Source organism: Plectrocnemia conspersa, unplaced genomic scaffold (genome assembly GCF_051122295.1).
Source record: "Plectrocnemia conspersa isolate PC_06_02 unplaced genomic scaffold, ASM5112229v1 ptg000001l, whole genome shotgun sequence".
NCBI lineage: Eukaryota > Metazoa > Arthropoda > Insecta > Trichoptera > Polycentropodidae > Plectrocnemia > Plectrocnemia conspersa.
The window spans coordinates 17,982,252-18,003,149 of record NW_028277165.1 but is presented as its reverse complement, the minus strand read 5'-3'; the positions used below and the strand labels follow the sequence as shown (position 1 = coordinate 18,003,149).

Here is a 20,898-nt window from a genome sequence, read left to right as displayed (position 1 = left end):
ACGCTGGAGGCCCGTAATTCCAATGTGGGAGAGTAATGTGAACACCTTTCGATGTGCACAGACTCGTATAGAGGCACAGAGCAGCCTTACAAGCTTTTCTAGCTATAATATTAACGACACTGCCTCTTAGCGTGAGCCTATTCACAACTGCTCGGAGAATATACTAAGAAAACTACATTCATAATACCTTTTATTTTCACTAACAACCCCTAAGAATAATTCGTCCTTACGCAGATCTTTATTATTAAAATTACCGGAACGAAATTTTTTTAACCATATTTTACGCTTTTTAAATTTAATTGCATTATATGTAGATATTTTTAAGAACTATTGTCAAATTATGACTGAGCTTAAACTCATAAAACATAATACAGCTTAACTGAGATTATTTTTTATCTTCAATGCCATTGTTGAAAATATCGAAAGAAAAAAGATCCCATCACTAGAAAGATACGATTTCTGTTAACAAACACGGAAAGAATACTAAAATTATTGTTGTTTTACAAAAAGTTATACATTTTATATACATCCCCTTTTGATGGCCGTTAGTGCTAAGACGTCCGCACTTGCCGACTCGCTTAGTGGTGTCGGCATCCGGCTCCTTAATACGCTGGCATTGTACATTGATATGTTTAATGTCAGTTACTAGAAGCTAGTCCGATTCGTTTTATATTAATATTTTATGATATTTCTTTTGTTTGCTTTTTTCTATGTATTAATATTTGACTATCGTGATGCATTGGGATAACCTGTTAGGTCACGATGGTCTTGATTTAATTTAAATATTTTTATTTAAATAACTAAATACATTTTTGCAAATGTAAAAAGAAGCGCAAAGACCTTTGGAACAATCTGAATGTTTAAGCTGTAGTGGTTTAAATTATTTAAACTGGTTTATTCATATGTAACTAAATTATAACCAGTGAAAGATTTGTTCCTATTAGGAAAAAACATTGCTTTCAATGAGATTTGAAATAACTAGCCATTTTTCAACTATTTTTTTAAATAATTTAAATTTTATTTTGAAGATTTTGAAAATAGCTGTGTCGTCAACAAACAGAGTGATGCTATTTTTTATGTATTAAAATATGGTCAAGTTGGCGATTCCCTCGAGAATATTTTAAATTGCAAGGGGCCTAATAATAAAACTTGTGAAACGCCAGTAGATTTGACAAGTGATTTACAATTTGTGTTCCAAAAATTCTCATTAAAAATGAGTTAATTTTACTGAAAATTATATATCTCTTGTGTCCCAGTTCTGTTCTATATTTTGGAGTTCATGATGCTTTAGTTTATTTTATATTGTGAATCATAATCCAAGCATACTTAACTTCTGAATATATATTAAAATACTTATTTCGTAATAGTTTATCGTTTCAAAATATATCAACTCTACTTTGAGTCGATATTATTGCGCGAAATGTTCCGTAACCGTCTAAAATAGTGAAACGGTCGCAGTTTAGTGGCTATTTTTGGTCCACGTTTATAACCACGGGGAACGAGTTATTTCGAGAGATTCGGATGCAACGACCTTCTCTAAAGGAGCTCACTGCTCGACCCGATGCGGCTCTGTTCGTAGGAAGCGACGGCGATAAGAAGTTCCGAGATAAACTCGTCGACGCTTCCTACGCGAGAGAAAGGGAGACAGATGATGTGAACGCGCGCAAAAATCAAAACACGAAACATATGTATAATACATTTATGTAGCAATTATTATCTTTAAACTTTGATCTCTCCGGTCCTACGATCTGTGGGCCCATGACCTCTGCTTTAGTTTATATGTTTTATTTTCGATAATAGATAAGTGACAATAGCTTAAAACGGTCGTAAGAAACGCTAGAGAGGAAGAGAATATACCACATGTGTGCAGCAACAGATTCCCTCGAAACAGATGTTACTCAAAATCTGTTTCAAACAATGACTAAAGTATGTATTCGAAAACAAACGCTTAAGTTTAAATTTTTAAGTTTATTATGAATGAAATATTATATTCAAAATATATATAATTAATATAATTATCTAATCTTCACTATAAATATCTATTTATTTTATGGAGTCACATACATAACGACATAATAATTATTCGAGATATGTTTTTTCCATTTTCGCATTTGCTTTCTATAGCGTTGTTTTAACTTATATTTTTTTTACAAAAGGTTTAAACTTTATTGATTTTGTATTACACGTGTGGTATTGGCAATTATCGTCGGTTTTTCGTTCGTTATCCTTATAATGATAAACCGCAAATATTTGCGGCTTTTATAATATAATAATTCATTGTCACGTCATCCGACTTGTGAATGAACCGTTTATTTCCTACGCTCGATAGTACAAACATTGTTATAATTTGCTAAGCCTTATCTGAACGACCATATTGAGCAAAATGAGATACGTTAAATAAATAATAAATATATACGGTCGTATATTTGTATATTTTAAAATGATAAATTGGTTTATTGCCTTCTTTGTCACGTATCCGTTTTTGAAAAAATGTGATATTGGTTCTATAATACGTGGGCCTTGTGTGACTTCGATCGAACCATACAATCGATAATTGTAACGAGACAAACATTTTAAATAGCAGGTATGATGTGAGAAAGAATAGTGTCATGCATTGTGTGTATGTGAGCGATTCGCTCCAAATACTTTTATCTTCGGTCGTGGGTGAATGCGATAAATTTAAGTTTGAACTATATTATTTGTTTACGAAAGAGTCACGATCAAAATTTTGAATCGTTATTAATAATAAGTATAAAACCAATCATTATTAATAAATAAATAATATGCAACGAACCAAAGTCATTAAAAGTTAGGCTTGTGAGCAATTAGATATTAAGGTCATCCAACTTGAATTTTAAAAAAAATCGAACTTTTAAAAAACCCACATATATTCGATTTTTTTTATTAATCGAACATTTGTTTAATGCCATTTAATTGATATTATTTTTCATTAATTATGAAAAATAATATCAATTAAATGGCATCCTCTGGATCTTTTGCAGCAGCTGATTTTTCGATGACTTTTTTGTACATTTCGAGCGGTATCTCGGCTGTTAATTTAGCGGAGGTTGGTTTTTAGGTGCTCAATCGTTTCGGATTTGTCGACGTAGACATGAACCATAAAAAAAATCAAACGGCGTTAAATCGTATGATTGTGGCGGCCAGTTGACATTTCATCAAAACTTGAAATAATGCGACCTGGCGACTTCAACTTCAATTTTAACAATTTTGATAAGACTATTTTTTGCCAACATATAATGGATAGCAATAAAAATAATCAACAATTTTCAAAATATAAAAATTAAAAATGGAAGGCCACGTCTACTCAATTCACCTTTATTGACTTATTATAATAATATATGTATGTAAAAAAATAATTATAAATTTGATAATTACACGAAATTACAAAAAATAAGTTTTTCCAGCGCGATATGACTGAATACTATTTATCAGCTCAAGCATGCACTCAGATACATATGTATACAGACACTTTAAAATACATATTATTATTATCATTACTAAAATTTCCCACGAAATGCTAAATGATATCAATAAATGCTTTAAAAAAATATTCAAGTTGTACACATCTAAAATAAATTTACGTAGCACAGCTTTACATAGTTATCGCCGAAAATATTATTGTGTTGCTGGATGGCACGAATAAGAGAAGCATTCTCAAGCATTAACATCTTAACCGCGGCGGTTAAGAATAGGGGACGCAATCTCGACTCTAGCATGCAGCTGAAAATCGCCGAGCATCGACGAATTGTCGACAATATCACTAAGCAACTTCAAAAAGTGCTTCATTTAATAATCGCTACGCCGAAAATACAATGAATTGTATCCCAACGCTCATATTAAAAGACATTAAGATACAAATACGACCTGTACTGTAGAGATATTTGAGAAACAATCTTTGAATCCTCTCCAACAGTAGGAGTACTTCGCTTCGCTGGGATTCCAGACAATCCATACTCAAGAACGCCACGAATTAGCGTATCGCACAGAACGCGAATCTCCAATAAATTATTAAAATGACATGCGCTCCATATAATGAAGCTGAGTATCCTCGACGCTCTATCGCAATTAATAAGAGCTAACTTACTGACAAGTATAGCTAACTTACTGACGGCGGCCAAAGTGGAAAAAGCCAACATGACCGTTCGAGAAACTGTTTTCCTTGCTGATTCTATTATTCATACCCTAGCCAAATTCCGAGCAATGCTCAGTGTTCATTTGAAAGAACGCTTGTTCAGAAATCACAGTCAGTAGATTTTATACGAGTACAAATTGAAACCCAATGCGGCGCAGGCTACGAGGAATATTAATTTGGGATTTGACGGAGGTACTGCTAGTCAAAGAACTGTAGATCATTATTTCGAGAAATTTCGTACTATCAATATTAATATTGAAAATAAATTATATGAAAGACCTTCGTCTGCTGTTGATGAAGAAAGATTGAGAAACATGATAGAAGTTAATACACAAACAACTGTTCGTACACTCGCAGCAGACTTAAGAGGTTCTTCCTGCAACCGTTCCACATCTGCGCAAGGCGCAAAAATGAACAAATGGGTACCGCACGAACAGACAGAAAGGCAAAAACAGCAACTTTTCGAAGTAAGTTTTTTATTAGTTCGCAAAAACAATAGAGCATAATTATCTGCGATGGAAAAAATAACTAGAATAATGGTATTCTATGGGAATTATTCATCAATCGTATTCTTAACTAGGCGAGACAATTACAGCAGAATCATATTGTAAGGAAATTTAAGTATTGTATAGAAAATTAACCATAAAATATATCAATATTGCTTAATGAATATGCGAAAACTCATACTATTACATAATTAAATGAATCAGGACTGGAAATTTTGCCTCATTCTCCATATTCTTCTGAACTTACTCACTACATATTATCACTTCTTAAACATTTTGACTTATTTCTTCAATACACGAAATACAATAATCAGATTGATATTATGAAAACATTTAGCGACTTTACAACCTCTATAAATCAAGATTTTTATACGGAGATTCATTCATTGTTAAATTGTTAATAAAATACCATTACTGTAAATGGAATATATATTGATTAATAAAATTGTAGTAAAGCTATAATATATTCACTTTATTAATATTAATCACTAGTCGGCCACTTTATATGAGACAATCATATCAACTATTAATTAATAAAATACTTGAAATTGTTTAAAATATAAAAAGGAATGATGACTGTCGTATTATTGCGGCGCATTCTTTTCCAATTTATAAATTTTGATAAGAGACAAGGCTCCACTGATTGTGATTTCTGAATCAAGTATAGTGAATATTATAATTCGACAAAAATGTCAGTAAACAACTTGCTTAATAAATTAGTATTAATAGTTACGAAAAGTAATCAGTCTTGAACCAACACGATGGATCTAAAAGATTTATCTCCAAAGTGGGGTACACCAAGTAATAACTACACGATCTTAAACATAAAGTAATCGAGAAATTGCCAGTGTTGACAGCAAATCTTTGAGATATATTTGATAGCACTATTTTTTCTGTCTAAGGGGTACGCGATCAAAATATTTTGGAGACCACTGATCTATTATGTAGGTCATTGCTTATCTCAATACAAATATATCGAGTTCAAATTCCATATGAATTCCAATATATTTAAATTTCTTTCAGTGATTCATAGTAAAAGTGCTGGAAGAATTTCTCAGTGTTTAACTCTGAATCGAACACAGTTTTTTTGATTATTTTAAGACACACTTTTATAAATCAATGTATAGAATAGTGAAATGTTAAAACATATTCATTTAAGTTCAGCAATAATAACAATACCCCTACTCTATTCTTCAATAACCAGGTATCAAAAACGGCTGTCAAAAATACATCGAAAATATTTTTTGTATATTTTAGACGTTACTTGAAACATTATTCACCTGTGTGTATGGGAATATAATGAAATGACGTACTCCAAAGGATGGATTGATTAAATCAATGATATGACACAATATGATCATACTTATGAAGTACACATAAATATGGTATAGTCGAGCTATTTTACATATAACATATGTTTGTATAACCATTTATACTAAAATATCATTACAATACAACTTTAGTGCGTACGTAAAATAACGCAACAAACATAGGTGGTTAGAGGTAGGTCGTAGCGATTAAATTCCCCACCATCAGATTAGAGCGCGTAAAGCACTTTTGCCGAGCACTCCTTTGCTGATGATGTAACTTGTCAGTTTAGCATTTAAAGGTCGGAATCATTCGAGCGTTTACGTAAACATTTTTGTATGTATGCTTCTTGTGGTCCGACATTTTCAACAGTGGGTGGGATATGCAATGATGAGGGATTGCTATTTAGGCTAGAACAATTTGATTTAATACACGTCTATAAAATAATAACTCAGATTGCAGAATATGACAATTTGAGACTATTTATCTAATATTTGCAATATACATATACAAATATAGTAATTGATTTGAGCATTTTCCCATGTCCCGCCGTTGCTAAAACCATTGCCTGTAGCTTTGCTTCCATAACGGGCAAACTGGTTCTGGGAAGACAGAGGAAAGAAACATACAAAATGCCGACCGCTCGGTCCATGCAATACTCTTGCCATTTACAGATTTGAGATAATGTTAGTTTTACCGGATGCTGAATATCATGTCGCGCACTGTGTACTCAAAACTCACATTCCGACGATATGGACGTATTTTCGATTTTTTTAAGCGGTACTATGACCCCGTCGCGATTTAATGCATTTAGGTCATTATTAAGACATAAGACAATATAATTTGTAAAATAACTTAATCTTATTAGTTAGTACATAGTTTCAAATTTAATTTTAAATTAGTTAGTTTTGAAAATGTCTTGCCCCTATTCGTACCCAATTATCAAATTGGTTCAAAATCATGATTGATATTTCGCGATTTAAAAAGTATTTTATAATATTGGTAGGTGCTAATGAATGGCTCACCGGTGTTATTTTCCTGTCGTTGATGAATCCTGTTGCTATGAAAGTTTTGAGGAGAGTCTGAAGTGTTCGATGAAACTCAGTTTGAGGAGGGCTTGAAGTATGCCACTAAAACTATCAGTGATTCTACCTTTAGGTTTATTACACTTTAAAGACACGCCATTAAATATGTTAATATATTTACAAACTATCTACAAGATGTTATTATATTATTGATATTTTCGTAACAAAGGAGTCTGACATATTTTTTACATTATGCTAATTACTATTTGATAGAAAGGCGATACATATATTTAATTTTATAAAGAAGCAATTAAAAGTCAAATTATAAGAAAAATAGTGCTAAACAAAGCTAAATTAGATTTTTTTTAATACATATAAGATATTCTCTAAATTCACATAAATATAAATACATTTTAACATACCTATTCGAAAATTAATACACGAAACGCAAGCCCTCACATCTTAAACATCGTCGTCTTTGATTCGATCTTGTGTTTTGTTATTTTTATGTTTGTTTGTTACTAAGGGAACAAGTGCATTCATTTTCGAATTGGTTTGTTTAAATGAATTTACATTTGTATGAATGTTGTTAAAATTTAATTTAGCTTGGTTTAAAACCGGTAACCAAGTATTTGAAATTACGTTAAATTTATTAAAAATTACTGAAATATATCGTGACCGTCGAAAAAACAACATAAAAGTAGTTTGATTAACCGAAAGTTTTATATATTTACTGAAAAATATTCATAATACTTATGTAATTCAATTTGAAAATAAAGAATCTAATCCTAAATATATCTAAGGTCAAGACTACCCCCAAGATGATGACCCCGACATCGGAAGTCGAAACGTCGGCAAAAGAGATGAGAAAGAGAGAGAAAAGGTGCAATACGCAAGCCCTTTCGTCTTCCAGAGGTAAAAAATATATACATATTACGTGTTGAATTCCGTTAAAAATTTACAATCAATATAAATTTATATTATTTTTATTATATATACATATAATGCGTTATACACGGATCTGGGTGTTTATTTTAATAAATGTTTGCTTAGTTTAGCCGTAAATATATATAACATTTAAGTTCAGGGCTGATTGACCATGATTTAGGTATAATGTTTTTTTACTAATATTATCATTAGGTACAAACATTTTTTATTGAAGAAAATAATACCACACTGATTCACACTATGCAGAGTAAGGAATGGTTTTACTACTTGCTTTATATTGTACTCTCTCATTGTACGAAATACATTTACAATTTTCGAAATTAAGGAGTGTCAAAAGCAATAAAACCGTTATAGTGGAAACGCTAGGAACTTGACAAAGCAGGTATAATAAATAGTATATATTTTTCTAAAACGGCGGGATGACTGGGACAGAGCAAAAAACGTTACGTCTGGTCAGCCTCGATAACAAAATACCATCTTTTAACTATGCTAAATGGATTCGTAGAAACCAAATTCGAATAGTCCAGATGTTATAGATAAGTATATATATATATATGTATATACTAAATCTCAAATGCAAAAGAAACATTGGCAACCCTCGAGTCTTACAAATAATCATAATAAAAATCTACTCTACTATAATATAATAATAGATATTTTCTCGTTGTATTAAATATCATTGTAATGATTATCTGTATAGATCCAGTGTCGTCAAAAGTCTTAAAACTTGAGATTTTAATAATAGGTACTACTTGCTATTATGTACTATGTATTTGATTACTGAATTTATCAGTAAAATTTATAAGAATCTTAAATATTATCGTTAGTTGTTCAAGCTGTTTACTGAGTTGTTCAACTCAAAACCATTCATAAAATATTATATAGAAAATAGTTCATAAATGCCATAAAAATATAATGTTATCCAAAGTTGTTATCAATTTTTTGAGGTCTCTATGTCACATAAATGTTATAGTAGTTATTTTATTTTGATAATAATTTTTTTAATGTTTATGTGACACAATAAATAGATAAAATTATTAATAATTCTAGTGTTAGAATAAGGTCAACTTACTTGCGTTGTATGTGAGCCAGAGATGACAATATAGTTTTAATGTGAGACAATCGGTTCTCCCACAACGACAACTGATCGTTGCTGTTGCTGCTGTCTTTCACATTGTTCGCTGCACGAGCAGATCCTGCCAAATTTTGATATTCTTCTACCTGTATCAAAATGTATAAAATTAAATATACATATAATCAACATAATATAAAAAACAACAAAGCAAACCTTAGTGATGACGTCCTTGAAATCTTTTATTATGGTTATCTGCTCTCCTTTATTATTTATATGTTTCATCATCACAAGTCGTGCTCCTGCTAACCATAATTCTAACTCAGCAATAGCTTCTCTCACAATTGCCTCATGTGATGCGTCTAACCAGATTTTCTATTTAGACATAATTTATTATTAACTAACTGTTTTTATTATTAATTATTTATTTAATTCTGACATACTTGCAATTCAGACGTACAACTTTTGATATTTTGAGACACGTCTAAAAGATCTTTAAGAATCAAAGTGTCCGCTGGTTTCGTCGGTATTCCGAGTAGAGAATACACTTCTCGCCAATGTTTTTCAGTGAAATCTGAACTTTTCAAGTATTTTAATGATGACATTATTTCCTGTGAATCAATAATATTTATATGTTAAAGTATTTTCAATAAAACTAATAAAAACATAATGTATTTACTTTGTATTGATCTATTTCTTTTTGTATGAATAACGTTACTGCTGTATAAGGCTCCAATCTTTCTCTCCAGTTGATTATAAAATCATCTAAAAGGTGAAGCTTCTTTTGTATCATAATCCATTCTTGTGATGCTAGTTCGTTCAGTTCTAAAATACATATAATTCTTTATTTTTATATACCGAGGGTGTAGATTCACAAAGCTCAGGTAAATGAGTTTTTTTAGAAATCATTTAGGTATAGGTGTTTTTATTATATTCTACACCAGATTTTTTGATATAATACGTATACAATGAGAAAAACTAATGAGTAAAAACTCAAAATTGCAAAATTAAGAATTACTAAATATTTTTACTTAGCAATTGTGATTGCTAATAGAGTTTGTATCTGAAAACAGTTATATTTTTATAATAGTAAAAAATATCATGTTTACAATTACAATGCTTGAAAAGAGCATTGTATTTTGCAACACTCTGTTCCAGCCTGCGGACAAGTACCATACTAATAAAGCCATGTAATGTAATGTAATATAAAAACACATTTTATCTTTAGAAGTTTTTACACCCTTATCAGCCGCTTTCTGCACTTTTATAACTGCATATTATTTTTAAATTTAATTTCTCTAGCAAGATGGGAATCAAAACTACACTTCACATGTTACAATAGTATTTATCCTAATATTTTAAATTATTATTAAAAACAATATTATAATTTAATTATAAAAATAATTGAACACCTTCAGTGAAAGTTTTAAAAGGCTCCCAAAACTTTGTGTCTTCGCTCATGTTTTTCTCAATTCTATCCCATGTAGCATGATCATCCAAAGTCAAATTAAACTTAGGACATTCCTCACTAAAAAAATGTATAAGTTATGTACAATAGTATATAATATTTAGATAAAATACTATTTATTTTTATATTACAATATATTAGTTTTGTCCGTTGAAAATTTTTGCCAATTTTCAGCTGCCTCTGTGAACAATTCATATTTGTTCTGTAACTCCGTCAAGTTTACGTTTGCAAGTTGGTCGATTTTTGGCCTATTTTGAGTCCATCTGGTGTACCAAACGTCGACTGAGGCGCAAACATTAGACCATTCGTTTGCAAGACCCGCCTTTGCAGATTCTGCCTGTATATACAATAATAATTTATGATACTATTTATGATACAATAATAATTTATGATAATACCTGATGTGCAATCAGCTTTTCATGATTTTGCATCATCATCATCACATTCTCCCACCTCTTCGAGAGTCCATCTAAAGAATGCATTCTTTCACCTCCCCATGCCCGAACCATGGATTGTTTACGGCGTAATTCTTCAAATGATGCCTTCATCTGGTTTAAAATGTATCATATTCAATACTTGAACAATTTTATATAGATCTATATCAAATACCTGTGATTCTCGTTCTTTTAGTTTAAAGAAATGTTCATTTAGTATAGCCAGTTCTTTTGCGTTTTTCGGAACGACTTGCTCTACAGCGCTCTGTACCGATAAAATATATCCATCTAAAAGTACCGAATCATTATGTAGACTACTTTGCAATGAAGACGTTAAAGATAACCAGTAACGTCTGTTGTGAGATTCTAAATCGTTTCTTAGAGAAGCACTGCTTATCAAAATCCAATCAACTTGTTCTTCTTCCCTATATAAAAATTGCTTATTAAACATTTTAATGTATTATATTATAATATTACAAAAAAAAGTACATTGGTAATTTAGCAAGTTTTTGTCCCAAAGCTTTACATTCCTTAAAATTCCTTTCCCAATCACTAGTATGAGATAAATGAATTTCACAGAGGCTTTCGAGATCAACACTACCTAGAGCACCCCAAATCTTCCATCTTTGCACTACTTCCAATGCTTTCTGTAGGGTTTTTTCTACTTCTTGCATTGCTCCAGAAATGAGCCAACTATTACTATAAAATAATATATAATAATTTTTTTATCTTAAAACATATATTTATAACTAATTATCAAACCGAGAAACGATGGATGAAAAGATTGATTCATTCTCTGCGTATTGTGTATGAAGACCAACAAAATGCAACGGTAGAGCGATGAGCTTTTTTAATTGACTATGACACATAGCACGGATGTCTTCAATTGGTGGTTGCAGATGTACGCTTTGCTGCCTATTTATTTATTATAAAAAGCATTAGATTATGATTTAACTATAAGATATGATAAATTTACCTAAATATAAGTTCGGCTTTTATTATGCTCAAATGAGACAACGGATCTATCAATACAGTTTTATATTGATGCTCCAACGCTTTATACAACTGTATATTCCAATGATTAATCCAAGGTTTTGTATTTGTATAACCGTTCGTCTCAACCTAAAATCAATGTTAGTTTTATTACATTAAACTTTTTACTCTTAAAATTCATTAAAATAATACTTTTTCAATAATCTCTCTCATATGCCTGATGTTCTTCTTCCATTCACTTTGCTTTTGTAGCAAATTTGCATCCATCAAAGACAACACAATGTTCCTCAATAAAATATGTTGGTTTGTTAAGTAAGAGTTCTATTAAAAAAATATACGGAGATAAATATTGATTAAACTATATATTAAACTTCTTCACATTACTTGTTTGACTAAATTTTCGACAGCAGTTTTGAGTTTGTTCACATAATTAGAAACAGATTCAACGTCTTTCCATGCAACGGCAGTTTGTTCTCTCACCAAAGAAGCTAAGTTCATAGCAGCATTGAGCATCATTGGACTCTGTGATGGAATCATTCTTTCGCTTTGAGTGTTGTGAAAAGAAGCAATCTATATAACAATATAAAAATAATCAATTTTATATCAATATACAAAAATTATAATATTATTACTTGTTGTAAAGCTCTAGCGTGTTCCATGAATTTAGCAGCATAATTCACAGCTTCTTTAATATTCGATGAAATAGAGAATCCCAAAGATCCCATATGACGAACATCTCTCTCTAATGATATCAATTTAGGGTTAAACGTCACTCTCATAAGATTATCATCTTTGGAAAACTCTACTACGGGCATATCAGGCGAGAGCATTATTGTTTTATTGTTCAAGTCCATCTATACAAAGAAAATATAGTATAACTTTCTATCTGTATAAGATTAAATATTAAATGTTTGATATAACCTGTAAATTCCTAGTCCAATCTTCATACAATAGAGTTTGTAAATTGTGGATACTTTTTTTGACAGAGTTAGCATGTGTTTTCATCCCATCTTGTCCCTCAAGATCTGATAGAAGATTTTTGATTATGTCTTCTATTTGACTGACCTGATTATTAAGTATAATATTTTAAGATATAATGTATTCATTTTATAGTATTAATAATTATATAATTATACTTATCATAATTAAATATATTTAAAAAGTAAAAATAACATTCAGACTAGCTATCTATTAAAAATATAATATAAAATTTCTAACCTTTCCTTCCATTCTCTTCGTCCATTGTATTTGTTGAACTAGAGGCGATACTTCCGGAACTACAAATTCATTGTCTGATGCTGTTTTATCAACTCCAATTTGATTTTCTACACTCTTTAGAAGCTGTGTTATAGTAGCCATCAAAATTTGCCGTTCTTTTTGCAAAGCGACGAAAACAGTTGGTCTTTCAATGAGTGCCGCATACTTGTTAAACTCATAAAGTGTCTAATATGTGAATAATATTATGTTCATTAATGCTACATAACATATTTCATTCAAATTAAATGAGACATTACCTGCATAGTGGAAGTGTTGTTAAACTTTAAGCGTAACTTTTCTGATATTCTATCCTCAGCGGGTTTCATCGTTTTTTCAAAGCGTGATTTAGCTTTTAACCAAATTGTGTTGTTTTGTGGTGTACATTTCCATATGTTGACTCCTTTTAGATGATTTAATTTATCTCTTAACATGATATTTAAAAAGTATACATATAAAGTATGATACATACCAGCAAAAGCACTAAAAAATTGTGATATTTTTAACTCTTCCTGTTCCTGATAAGATAATAGTTTCACAAGCTGTGAATGTATCGACTTTATTTCTAGTACCTAAAATTGATCAAAGTATATTCAAACCGAATTTTGGTCAATAGGAGAGCGCAAAAAAGTAAAGACAATGAATGGGATCCATATACTTTCTAATCACTGGAAAACTTTCACACTATGAAGACTTCATATTAAAATTATATACCTTTTTGTACCTTCTTCGTTGAATAAATTACTAGATCAAAAATATTTAAATTTTCATTTGACTCTCCTTCAGATAAAATTGTATCATTTTTGCTAAAATGTAGTAATAAATAAATAAAATACCTGTTGAAGTCTATCGTGGAACTTCTTAGCATACTGTGGAACATAAGGCGGCCCTTCCCAAGCGTGCAATGAATGATTGGGCCAAAATTTTTGAGTCAAACTCAAACATGATGCCAAACATGCTGAAACGGCTTCCGAGCATTCCGTAATCTTTGTTAAAACGTTAGAATCGCTCGCCCATACGTCCAATTCCTCCAGAATATCACGTAACTTAGATACACATGCGATTCCTATACATAAAATTTAAGTTGGACTACCAATTAAATATACATTGAAACATTTATTATATACCTAACACATCTAGCATATGTGTCATTCGTTTTTGAGGATATATGAACGAAGAATGTCTCCAGAGATCGTCCAATAATCCACCGGCACTTTCCATTGCATCTTTTATTTCTACTGGATCACTTATATCTATGGCTCTAAAAAAGATATTCAATTAACTAAACAAATTAAAATGATCATATATGTAATAAGTAATAACAATACCCTAATTCTTGGGAAAGTGTAACTAGAATCGACGTAAAGGCTTCAGCCATTTCTTTTTGCTTCTTAGTTTTACTTTCCTTAGCAATAGTTTGCCAATATTCTAATTCATCATCAACTGTGATTATTACTGGAATAATAATATACATATTAAGTAGTTATATTTAAATTTACATACAAAATGTATTTGTATAAATGTATTACCCATCAAACTTGGACCTCCATCACTTCCACTAGCTAACGTTCGCAAATTAGCTTCTAAATTTGTAATTATTTCTTGCAATTTAGGATTGAATGATGTTGAATTATCCTGTGAAGTTACTCAAATGCATGAAATAATACTGTTTTAAAATTATTATATTACATGATAATATACCGATTGTAAAAGTGGTCCGTAAATAAGACGTAGCGTTAAATAAAACGATTCGATAGGGTTATCTTTTATAACCATTAATCTTAAATATGATATATCATCATCGTCCTCCAAAGCGATGGATTTACTTTTAAAGAATACTAACGTTGAATGGTATTCACCAGTAATCTATGAACATGAATAATATCAAGCTTCACACTAATTATTGACCATAAAATAATTGATTTAATAAAATACTAACTTCTAGTTGAAATTCGATTGTATCATTTCTAATAAATGAACAGAGTGTCAGACGTAGAGAATCTTCAATGAACTCTTTCAGGGAATCATTATTTTCATTGACGGTCAAATTTGCACTTTTTTTAGAAAAGTATTTTACTATGAAATAAATTTATAATATTAATAACGGTGATTAAATTGTAATTTTCAGTTTGAGAGTGTGTATACTTGACGTAGATATGATAAATTCCTTTATTTTTGTCATGTTTACATAAATAGTCGTGATATAAAGCGACTTGTACCGAGACAAGAATTTTGATAAGTCAACTTCAAAGTTTGAACTTTGTAACTATGGAAACGAATGTGATAAACAGATACTCGCAAATGTATGTATGTTGTTTTATTATATTAATAGAACAATACATATATTTGCATTGAACATATGTATGTATAGGTTGAACTAGTCCACCATATAATTGAGCTTTCTATGCTGAATTGCATCGAAGCGCCGACGGACTATCCTTAGAAAATATAATATTTTAGAATCCTATAGTAATAATCAATATTACAATAATAATAATCAAGTGCCAATGACGTAAAGCTTATTACATATGTGCAACTTAGAAGTCTTGATGTTTTCATCGGATAAAATATCATTTTTTTAAATTTTAGTGTTGCACAGTCAAATGTATACTAAAAATTCATGAATAATATTCTAAAAACACTTGCATGCTCTATTGTCACGTAGCTTCCGTCGTTGGGAAGCATTTATGCTTGTAGCATCATAAAAGGATATGAAATAATCTCTAAGAGTTATACATTAAGATCTTTATTAGAGAATATTTGATATCATATATATGCACTAACTAGCACTTTGATGTCTAACCGGGATCCTTAAGGCCGGTTTCACACGTGCCGGATGGATTCACCCGGCACCGGGCCGGCGCCGTGTAGTGGGGATGGTGTTGTATGGGCTAGTACCTACCATTTCAGACGTGCCGGACGAATACATCTGGCGCCGGCCCGACGCTGCCCATACAACACCACCCCCACTACACGGCACCGGCCCGGTGCCGGGCAAATCCGGCAAAACCGGCCTAACAAGGAGTTTCGTCCCGGGACAATCTCAGTCAATCCGGGACAGTTGGCAAACAAATTCGTCCTAGATAGTTCGACGCATTGAGCTTTATCTGTTTTGAAAACGCTACAACGAGTTCCACCTATAAGAAGTATATACAGTCGTTTGTTTCCTTATACATCAGCGAATGTCAGTGTTCAAATTATATTCACTGCTTTATATGTGTTTGTAAGAGACTAGAACTTAATAATAATCATAATAGTAATCATTTGTTAAAAATGCATTAAAGAGAAATTGTTTATAAGTATTTGCAGAACAAGTTAATTAGTTTTGCCGATGCATGTAAAGATCAAAGATTCAGACAAATTACTTTAAAAAATGGCAGTCGGTATCTATATGAATACAAAGAGACCGAAAGAAGTGCCGACAAAGTAAGTGAAGTCCTTGCGGGTATCCGGATTACAAGTGCCCTATTGACAGCGTTGTCAAGCCTCCAGCTGTTTGAAAAATAATCGTTACGCAGTAGCGCTCTTATAAGAAAAGAAATAACAGTAATAATATGGTTTGGTTCTACCCCTAAGTCGTGAAGGAAAAGCAAGTTTTGACTTGTGGAAGTTTAATATGGAATATTCTGATGGAAGTATATTCTCAAAAAGAGTGTCATGAGTACGCTATGTTTGTGTTTATATATTCTTTTTTAGAATAAATTGACTCGAAATTAGGAAAGTGCTTACTCTTTCCTAATTTCGAATAAATTTGTACAAGGTCATACGGGAAAAAACTAATCATCAGTATAACGATTGACAGAAAGTTGATGGATGAAATGCGACGCACCATCTGATTTTAGAGATTAATTCCGGCACTTTATGGACAACACCGCATGTGTCTTTTATTAACATTATTTTTAATTTTTAAATTAACATTATTTTTTCCAGTTGAGCAGCGCTGTTTGTGTTTATATAAACTTCATAAATCGTGTTAAATAGAATTAAATGCGCTCCCATTCGGGGTAAATGGAGTTAACCTTCGGAGCTAGCGCCCCGGACGACCATCTATATACAGTCCGCTCCTCGGACTGGCCCTACTTCGAGGGTATTCGAATTGCTGTCCAGATTATTTGTATGTATGAAGGTTAGGTAAATTCTATATTAAACTAATGAGATACGCTAGTAATTAAATTAAATGGAATTACCTTTTTTTGGCTTATTATGTATATTTATTTTTGATATATTTAAATGAAAAAATGGAAGATAAAAGCAAGTTTTACAAAATATACAAATATTACAATTAAAGGCAATTTTACTTAAAATTACCGTATTAAATATTTTTAGAATAACTATTATAGTTTACCCCTTACCACACGTATAATGAATATTCGCTTATGTTATCAATACTTCTTTAAACTTTAGTAAATAAAATAAGTATTATTAACTTGTATGTTTAAAAGTTTAAACAATATCCAAAAAATAACAATAATCATCGAAAATAATAAAAAATGTCATGGTCGTAATTTGTGACGTTAAGATTAATGTCAACATCATATAATTGTATGATCGCGATTCGCATTGTTAAGACTGCTGTCACTCAATACAAGGATGAGTATGCTAAAAGGTTGGAAAACCGGTGCTCAGCTGGTGGCTGCTTGTGTAGCTCTTCAATGCGCAAGCGTAAGGTAATATAAAATATAATACATAACCTAAAATTATATATTTTAATTGAAAACACTAGTTTTTTGCTGACTATAAATAACTTTATATAAAAGTATTGACGCAATCATATAAAATAAAACAATTCATCTTAATTTTTCAGAGCCATATCTTCCGCGAATACCAATCCGGACTATAAGACAGCTACATCCATATATGACTTCACAGTTAACGATATCAAAGGAAATCCGGTGAAATTAGATAAATACAAAGGTCATGTTTCCATTATCGTAAATGTTGCATCGCAATGTGGACTGACTGCTTCCAACTATCAGCAGCTTCAAGAACTTTATGAGCAATTCGGCGAAACTAAAGGTGGAAAATCAATATTATATTGCATAATTAAAATTGATTAACTCTTTATGATAATTTCAGGTTTAAAAATTCTCGGATTTCCGTGCAATCAGTTCGGCGGACAAGAGCCTGGAGATTCTGAAGCTATTGTTTGTTTTGCTGGTGAAAGAAATGTTAAATTTGATATGTTTGAAAAGATCGATGTCAACGGTGATGATGCACATCCACTTTATAAATATTTGAAAGTAATACTACGTTGTTTCTTTAATAATTATGGTTTATATATCTAATATATCATATTTTTATATTATTACAGAGTAAGCAAGGCGGAACTCTTGGAGATTTCATTAAGTGGAACTTTACAAAATTCATTATTGACAAAAATGGTCAACCTGTAGAACGTCATGGACCCTCCACAGAACCCACGAGCTTAGTTAAAAATCTTGAAAATTATTGGTAGGATTATATAATATCCATCAATAAAGCAATAGATCAAATAAGCTATATTGTATGATATATAAATCAATATAACCTTTGAGATTTTTTATCAGTGTACTTTGTTTTTACCAAACTTAGATAAATAATTATGTGATAATTCATGTACATTTAAATATAAGATTATTTTTATACATATATGTAAGTATATGCTTTTCTTAAATATAATGTGTAATACATAATGATTTTTAGTATTTATAAATTAATATTATTTACAGAATGTATCATAAAATTTTAATTACTTAATCATAAATTTAGAGTAAACATTTTTTTAAATTTGTTGAACTTCTCAATGCTTTATTTACTAATTTCAGTTTTTCCACGCGAGACATCTAGTGCTATATAAAACATCACATAAACTAATGAATAAATTTTATCAGTCCAAAGAGAGAAATTAATTAATCAAAATCACCATAAGTAGGTAGATTATAATTCTGATCGGTCTAAAATGAGAAATGTTGACAAGGTTTTTTTTTTTACCATTGATGGATAATCATACTCTACTCATAAACTATTCTAAGGTTTAAACTTATAAGAAGAGTTTGGTGTAACCACATCTATAAATTAAACTATTTGTAGTCTTATCACTATACTATAATTCTGATTAGAATGTGAGAGGCGATAGACAATATAAATTCAACTAATACGTATATACCTAAAATCAGTAGAAGGGTTGAAGATTTATTATTATTTTAATTATTTATAACTATTTTTTTATATATTGAAATATTAACTTATAGTGCATACTTTTTATGTTTATTATACAAAAAAATATATTTATATTATTATACTCATAAAACATAATTCAATATAAATATTATAAATCTAATAATTAGTATAATATGGAAAAATTATTGCGAAAAATAATTATCAACGCCTAAATAAATTAAAATCACGGGTATAATTTGTGACAATGACGGCATACTATTCAGAAAGGAAGTAGCTATTATATTAGCAGAGTATGAAGATCGTTATATGTAAGATAGTGTTTAATATCATATTCGTGGCCATGACAACGCTGTCAACCGTGCAAGTTTCGAAACAAAATCAAACTATAAGGCCGGTTTCACATGTGCCAGTTGGATTTGCCCGGCGTCAAGTAGTGGGGGTGGTGCTGTATGGGCAGCGTCGGGCCGGCGCCGGACGGATTCGTCCGGCACGTCTGAAATGGTCAGTACTAGCCCATACAACACCATCCCCATTACACGGCGCCAGCCCGGTGCCGGGCGAATCCATCCGGCACGTGTGAAACCGGCCTAACCGTTTACAGTATAATACTGAGGCATAAACAGTTGCACTAATAAGCTTGTACCGCCAAGAGGTAATATTATCGTTATCGTTACCTATACTGTGAGAACCCTAATCACACATAATCATTGTATTGAAATTAGTTATGCAAGATAAAATAAAACTTATAGATTTGTGTCCATCAAATTTACTTAAAATCTACTAGAAGTCCGAGAAAAGCAAAAGCTTTTATTTTGACTGTCCGATCTGGTCTAGCCAATAGTCGCATTGTATTTTCAAAATTTGAATCTGATCTTTGAGTTGAATGACTAGGAAACTGAGACGACGCAGTACCCTGGCGACAACGACATAACACTTATATACATATGTATATCATTATTACACAAGTTGTAATGTCAGATTTCTCATAACTGTTTAATTGCTATAAAAGTAATTTATGTAAACTACATAACTTAAATTAAATGTGTTATTCTAAGTTTAGTTGTTTTCGGCAGACTAAATAATAAATATGTTACAGTGAATACGTATTACACTGGCGTTTCAGTGAAATCATATTGGAATACATATTCACCGATAGATATATATTTCTACTGGTGACAATATGATTTCACTAACAGGTGCTAATAAAATTATATTCTACTCTTAACTGTCATTTCAACAATTGTGAAGCGTCCGTTTTCGTGTTTTTTTTTAAATGTGTAGTTTCAATTACAATAGGGCGATAGACACATCACCTGTTCCAAAATGATCCAAACGTATTTGTAACAATACAATTTCACTGATATATACCAGTAAAATTATAAATCAATTGTTTGATACATTTCACTAGTCTAATTAGTGAAATATTTTTTTTACTAGTGAAAATATAATTTCACTGAAAAATACACTTTCACTGTAACATATACATACATTTACGTGTCTATCTAGTAAAAGTGTTTATAAATTGCCTTTGTATTCAAAGAAAGTTTTCAGCTTTAACTGTAATTGACTGTGAGGAAA

The 20,898-nt window shown here is 30.9% G+C and overlaps 3 protein-coding genes across 3 annotated transcripts in view; 1 reads left to right on the top strand and 2 right to left on the bottom strand.

Moving 5' to 3' along the window:
- The window catches only part of btv (dynein cytoplasmic heavy chain beethoven), a 38,752-nt gene extending 25,790 nt beyond the window's left edge, over positions 1-12,962 (bottom strand). The window contains exons 1-15 of the mRNA XM_088190045.1: positions 12,829-12,962; positions 12,540-12,761; positions 12,292-12,477; positions 12,100-12,228; positions 11,891-12,036; positions 11,677-11,829; positions 11,404-11,613; positions 11,090-11,339; positions 10,879-11,028; positions 10,612-10,817; positions 10,425-10,540; positions 9,692-9,837; positions 9,456-9,623; positions 9,229-9,387; positions 9,013-9,161 (exon numbers count right to left, since the gene is read on the bottom strand). Of these exons, the coding sequence (XP_088046171.1) occupies positions 9,013-9,161; positions 9,229-9,387; positions 9,456-9,623; positions 9,692-9,837; positions 10,425-10,540; positions 10,612-10,817; positions 10,879-11,028; positions 11,090-11,339; positions 11,404-11,613; positions 11,677-11,829; positions 11,891-12,036; positions 12,100-12,228; positions 12,292-12,477; positions 12,540-12,761; positions 12,829-12,912 (2,474 nt within the window). The 5' untranslated portion in view covers positions 12,913-12,962. The remainder of the gene's footprint in view (positions 1-9,012; positions 9,162-9,228; positions 9,388-9,455; positions 9,624-9,691; positions 9,838-10,424; positions 10,541-10,611; positions 10,818-10,878; positions 11,029-11,089; positions 11,340-11,403; positions 11,614-11,676; positions 11,830-11,890; positions 12,037-12,099; positions 12,229-12,291; positions 12,478-12,539; positions 12,762-12,828) is intronic.
- Positions 12,963-13,098: 136 nt separating this feature from the next.
- On the bottom strand, positions 13,099-14,611 carry LOC148239043 (cytoplasmic dynein 2 heavy chain 1-like). Its single transcript, XM_088181212.1, has 6 exons — positions 14,490-14,611; positions 14,289-14,422; positions 13,998-14,227; positions 13,634-13,733; positions 13,422-13,564; positions 13,099-13,350 (listed from the first exon to the last, which is right to left on the bottom strand). The coding sequence occupies exons 1-6, from the start codon at positions 14,537-14,539 to the stop codon at positions 13,099-13,101; spliced, it is 909 nt and encodes a 302-aa protein (XP_088037338.1). The 5' UTR covers positions 14,540-14,611.
- A 3,045-nt stretch (positions 14,612-17,656) lies between these two features.
- On the top strand, positions 17,657-18,833 carry LOC148239042 (uncharacterized). Its single transcript, XM_088189507.1, has 4 exons — positions 17,657-17,828; positions 17,966-18,177; positions 18,238-18,401; positions 18,473-18,833. The coding sequence occupies exons 1-4, from the start codon at positions 17,752-17,754 to the stop codon at positions 18,614-18,616; spliced, it is 597 nt and encodes a 198-aa protein (XP_088045633.1). The 5' UTR covers positions 17,657-17,751; the 3' UTR covers positions 18,617-18,833.
- The last annotated feature ends 2,065 nt before the right edge of the window (positions 18,834-20,898 follow it).

Excerpts from the sequence above, each read along its gene's own strand:
- LOC148239042 (XM_088189507.1), top strand. The coding sequence starts at position 17,752 with ATGAGTATGCTAAAAGGTTGGAAAACCGGTGCTCAGCTGGTGGCTGCT. Across the intron at positions 17,829-17,965 it reads CTTCAATGCGCAAGCGTAAG|AGCCATATCTTCCGCGAATA; the intron begins GTAATATAAAAT and ends TTAATTTTTCAG. Across the intron at positions 18,402-18,472 it reads CACTTTATAAATATTTGAAA|AGTAAGCAAGGCGGAACTCT; the intron begins GTAATACTACGT and ends ATATTATTACAG.
- LOC148239043 (XM_088181212.1), bottom strand. The coding sequence starts at position 14,539 with ATGGCTGAAGCCTTTACGTCGATTCTAGTTACACTTTCCCAAGAATTA. Across the intron at positions 14,423-14,489 it reads ACACTTTCCCAAGAATTAGG|AGCCATAGATATAAGTGATC; the intron begins GTATTGTTATTA and ends TATCTTTTTTAG. Across the intron at positions 13,734-13,997 it reads TCCACGATAGACTTCAACAG|GTACTAGAAATAAAGTCGAT; the intron begins GTATTTTATTTA and ends GATCAATTTTAG.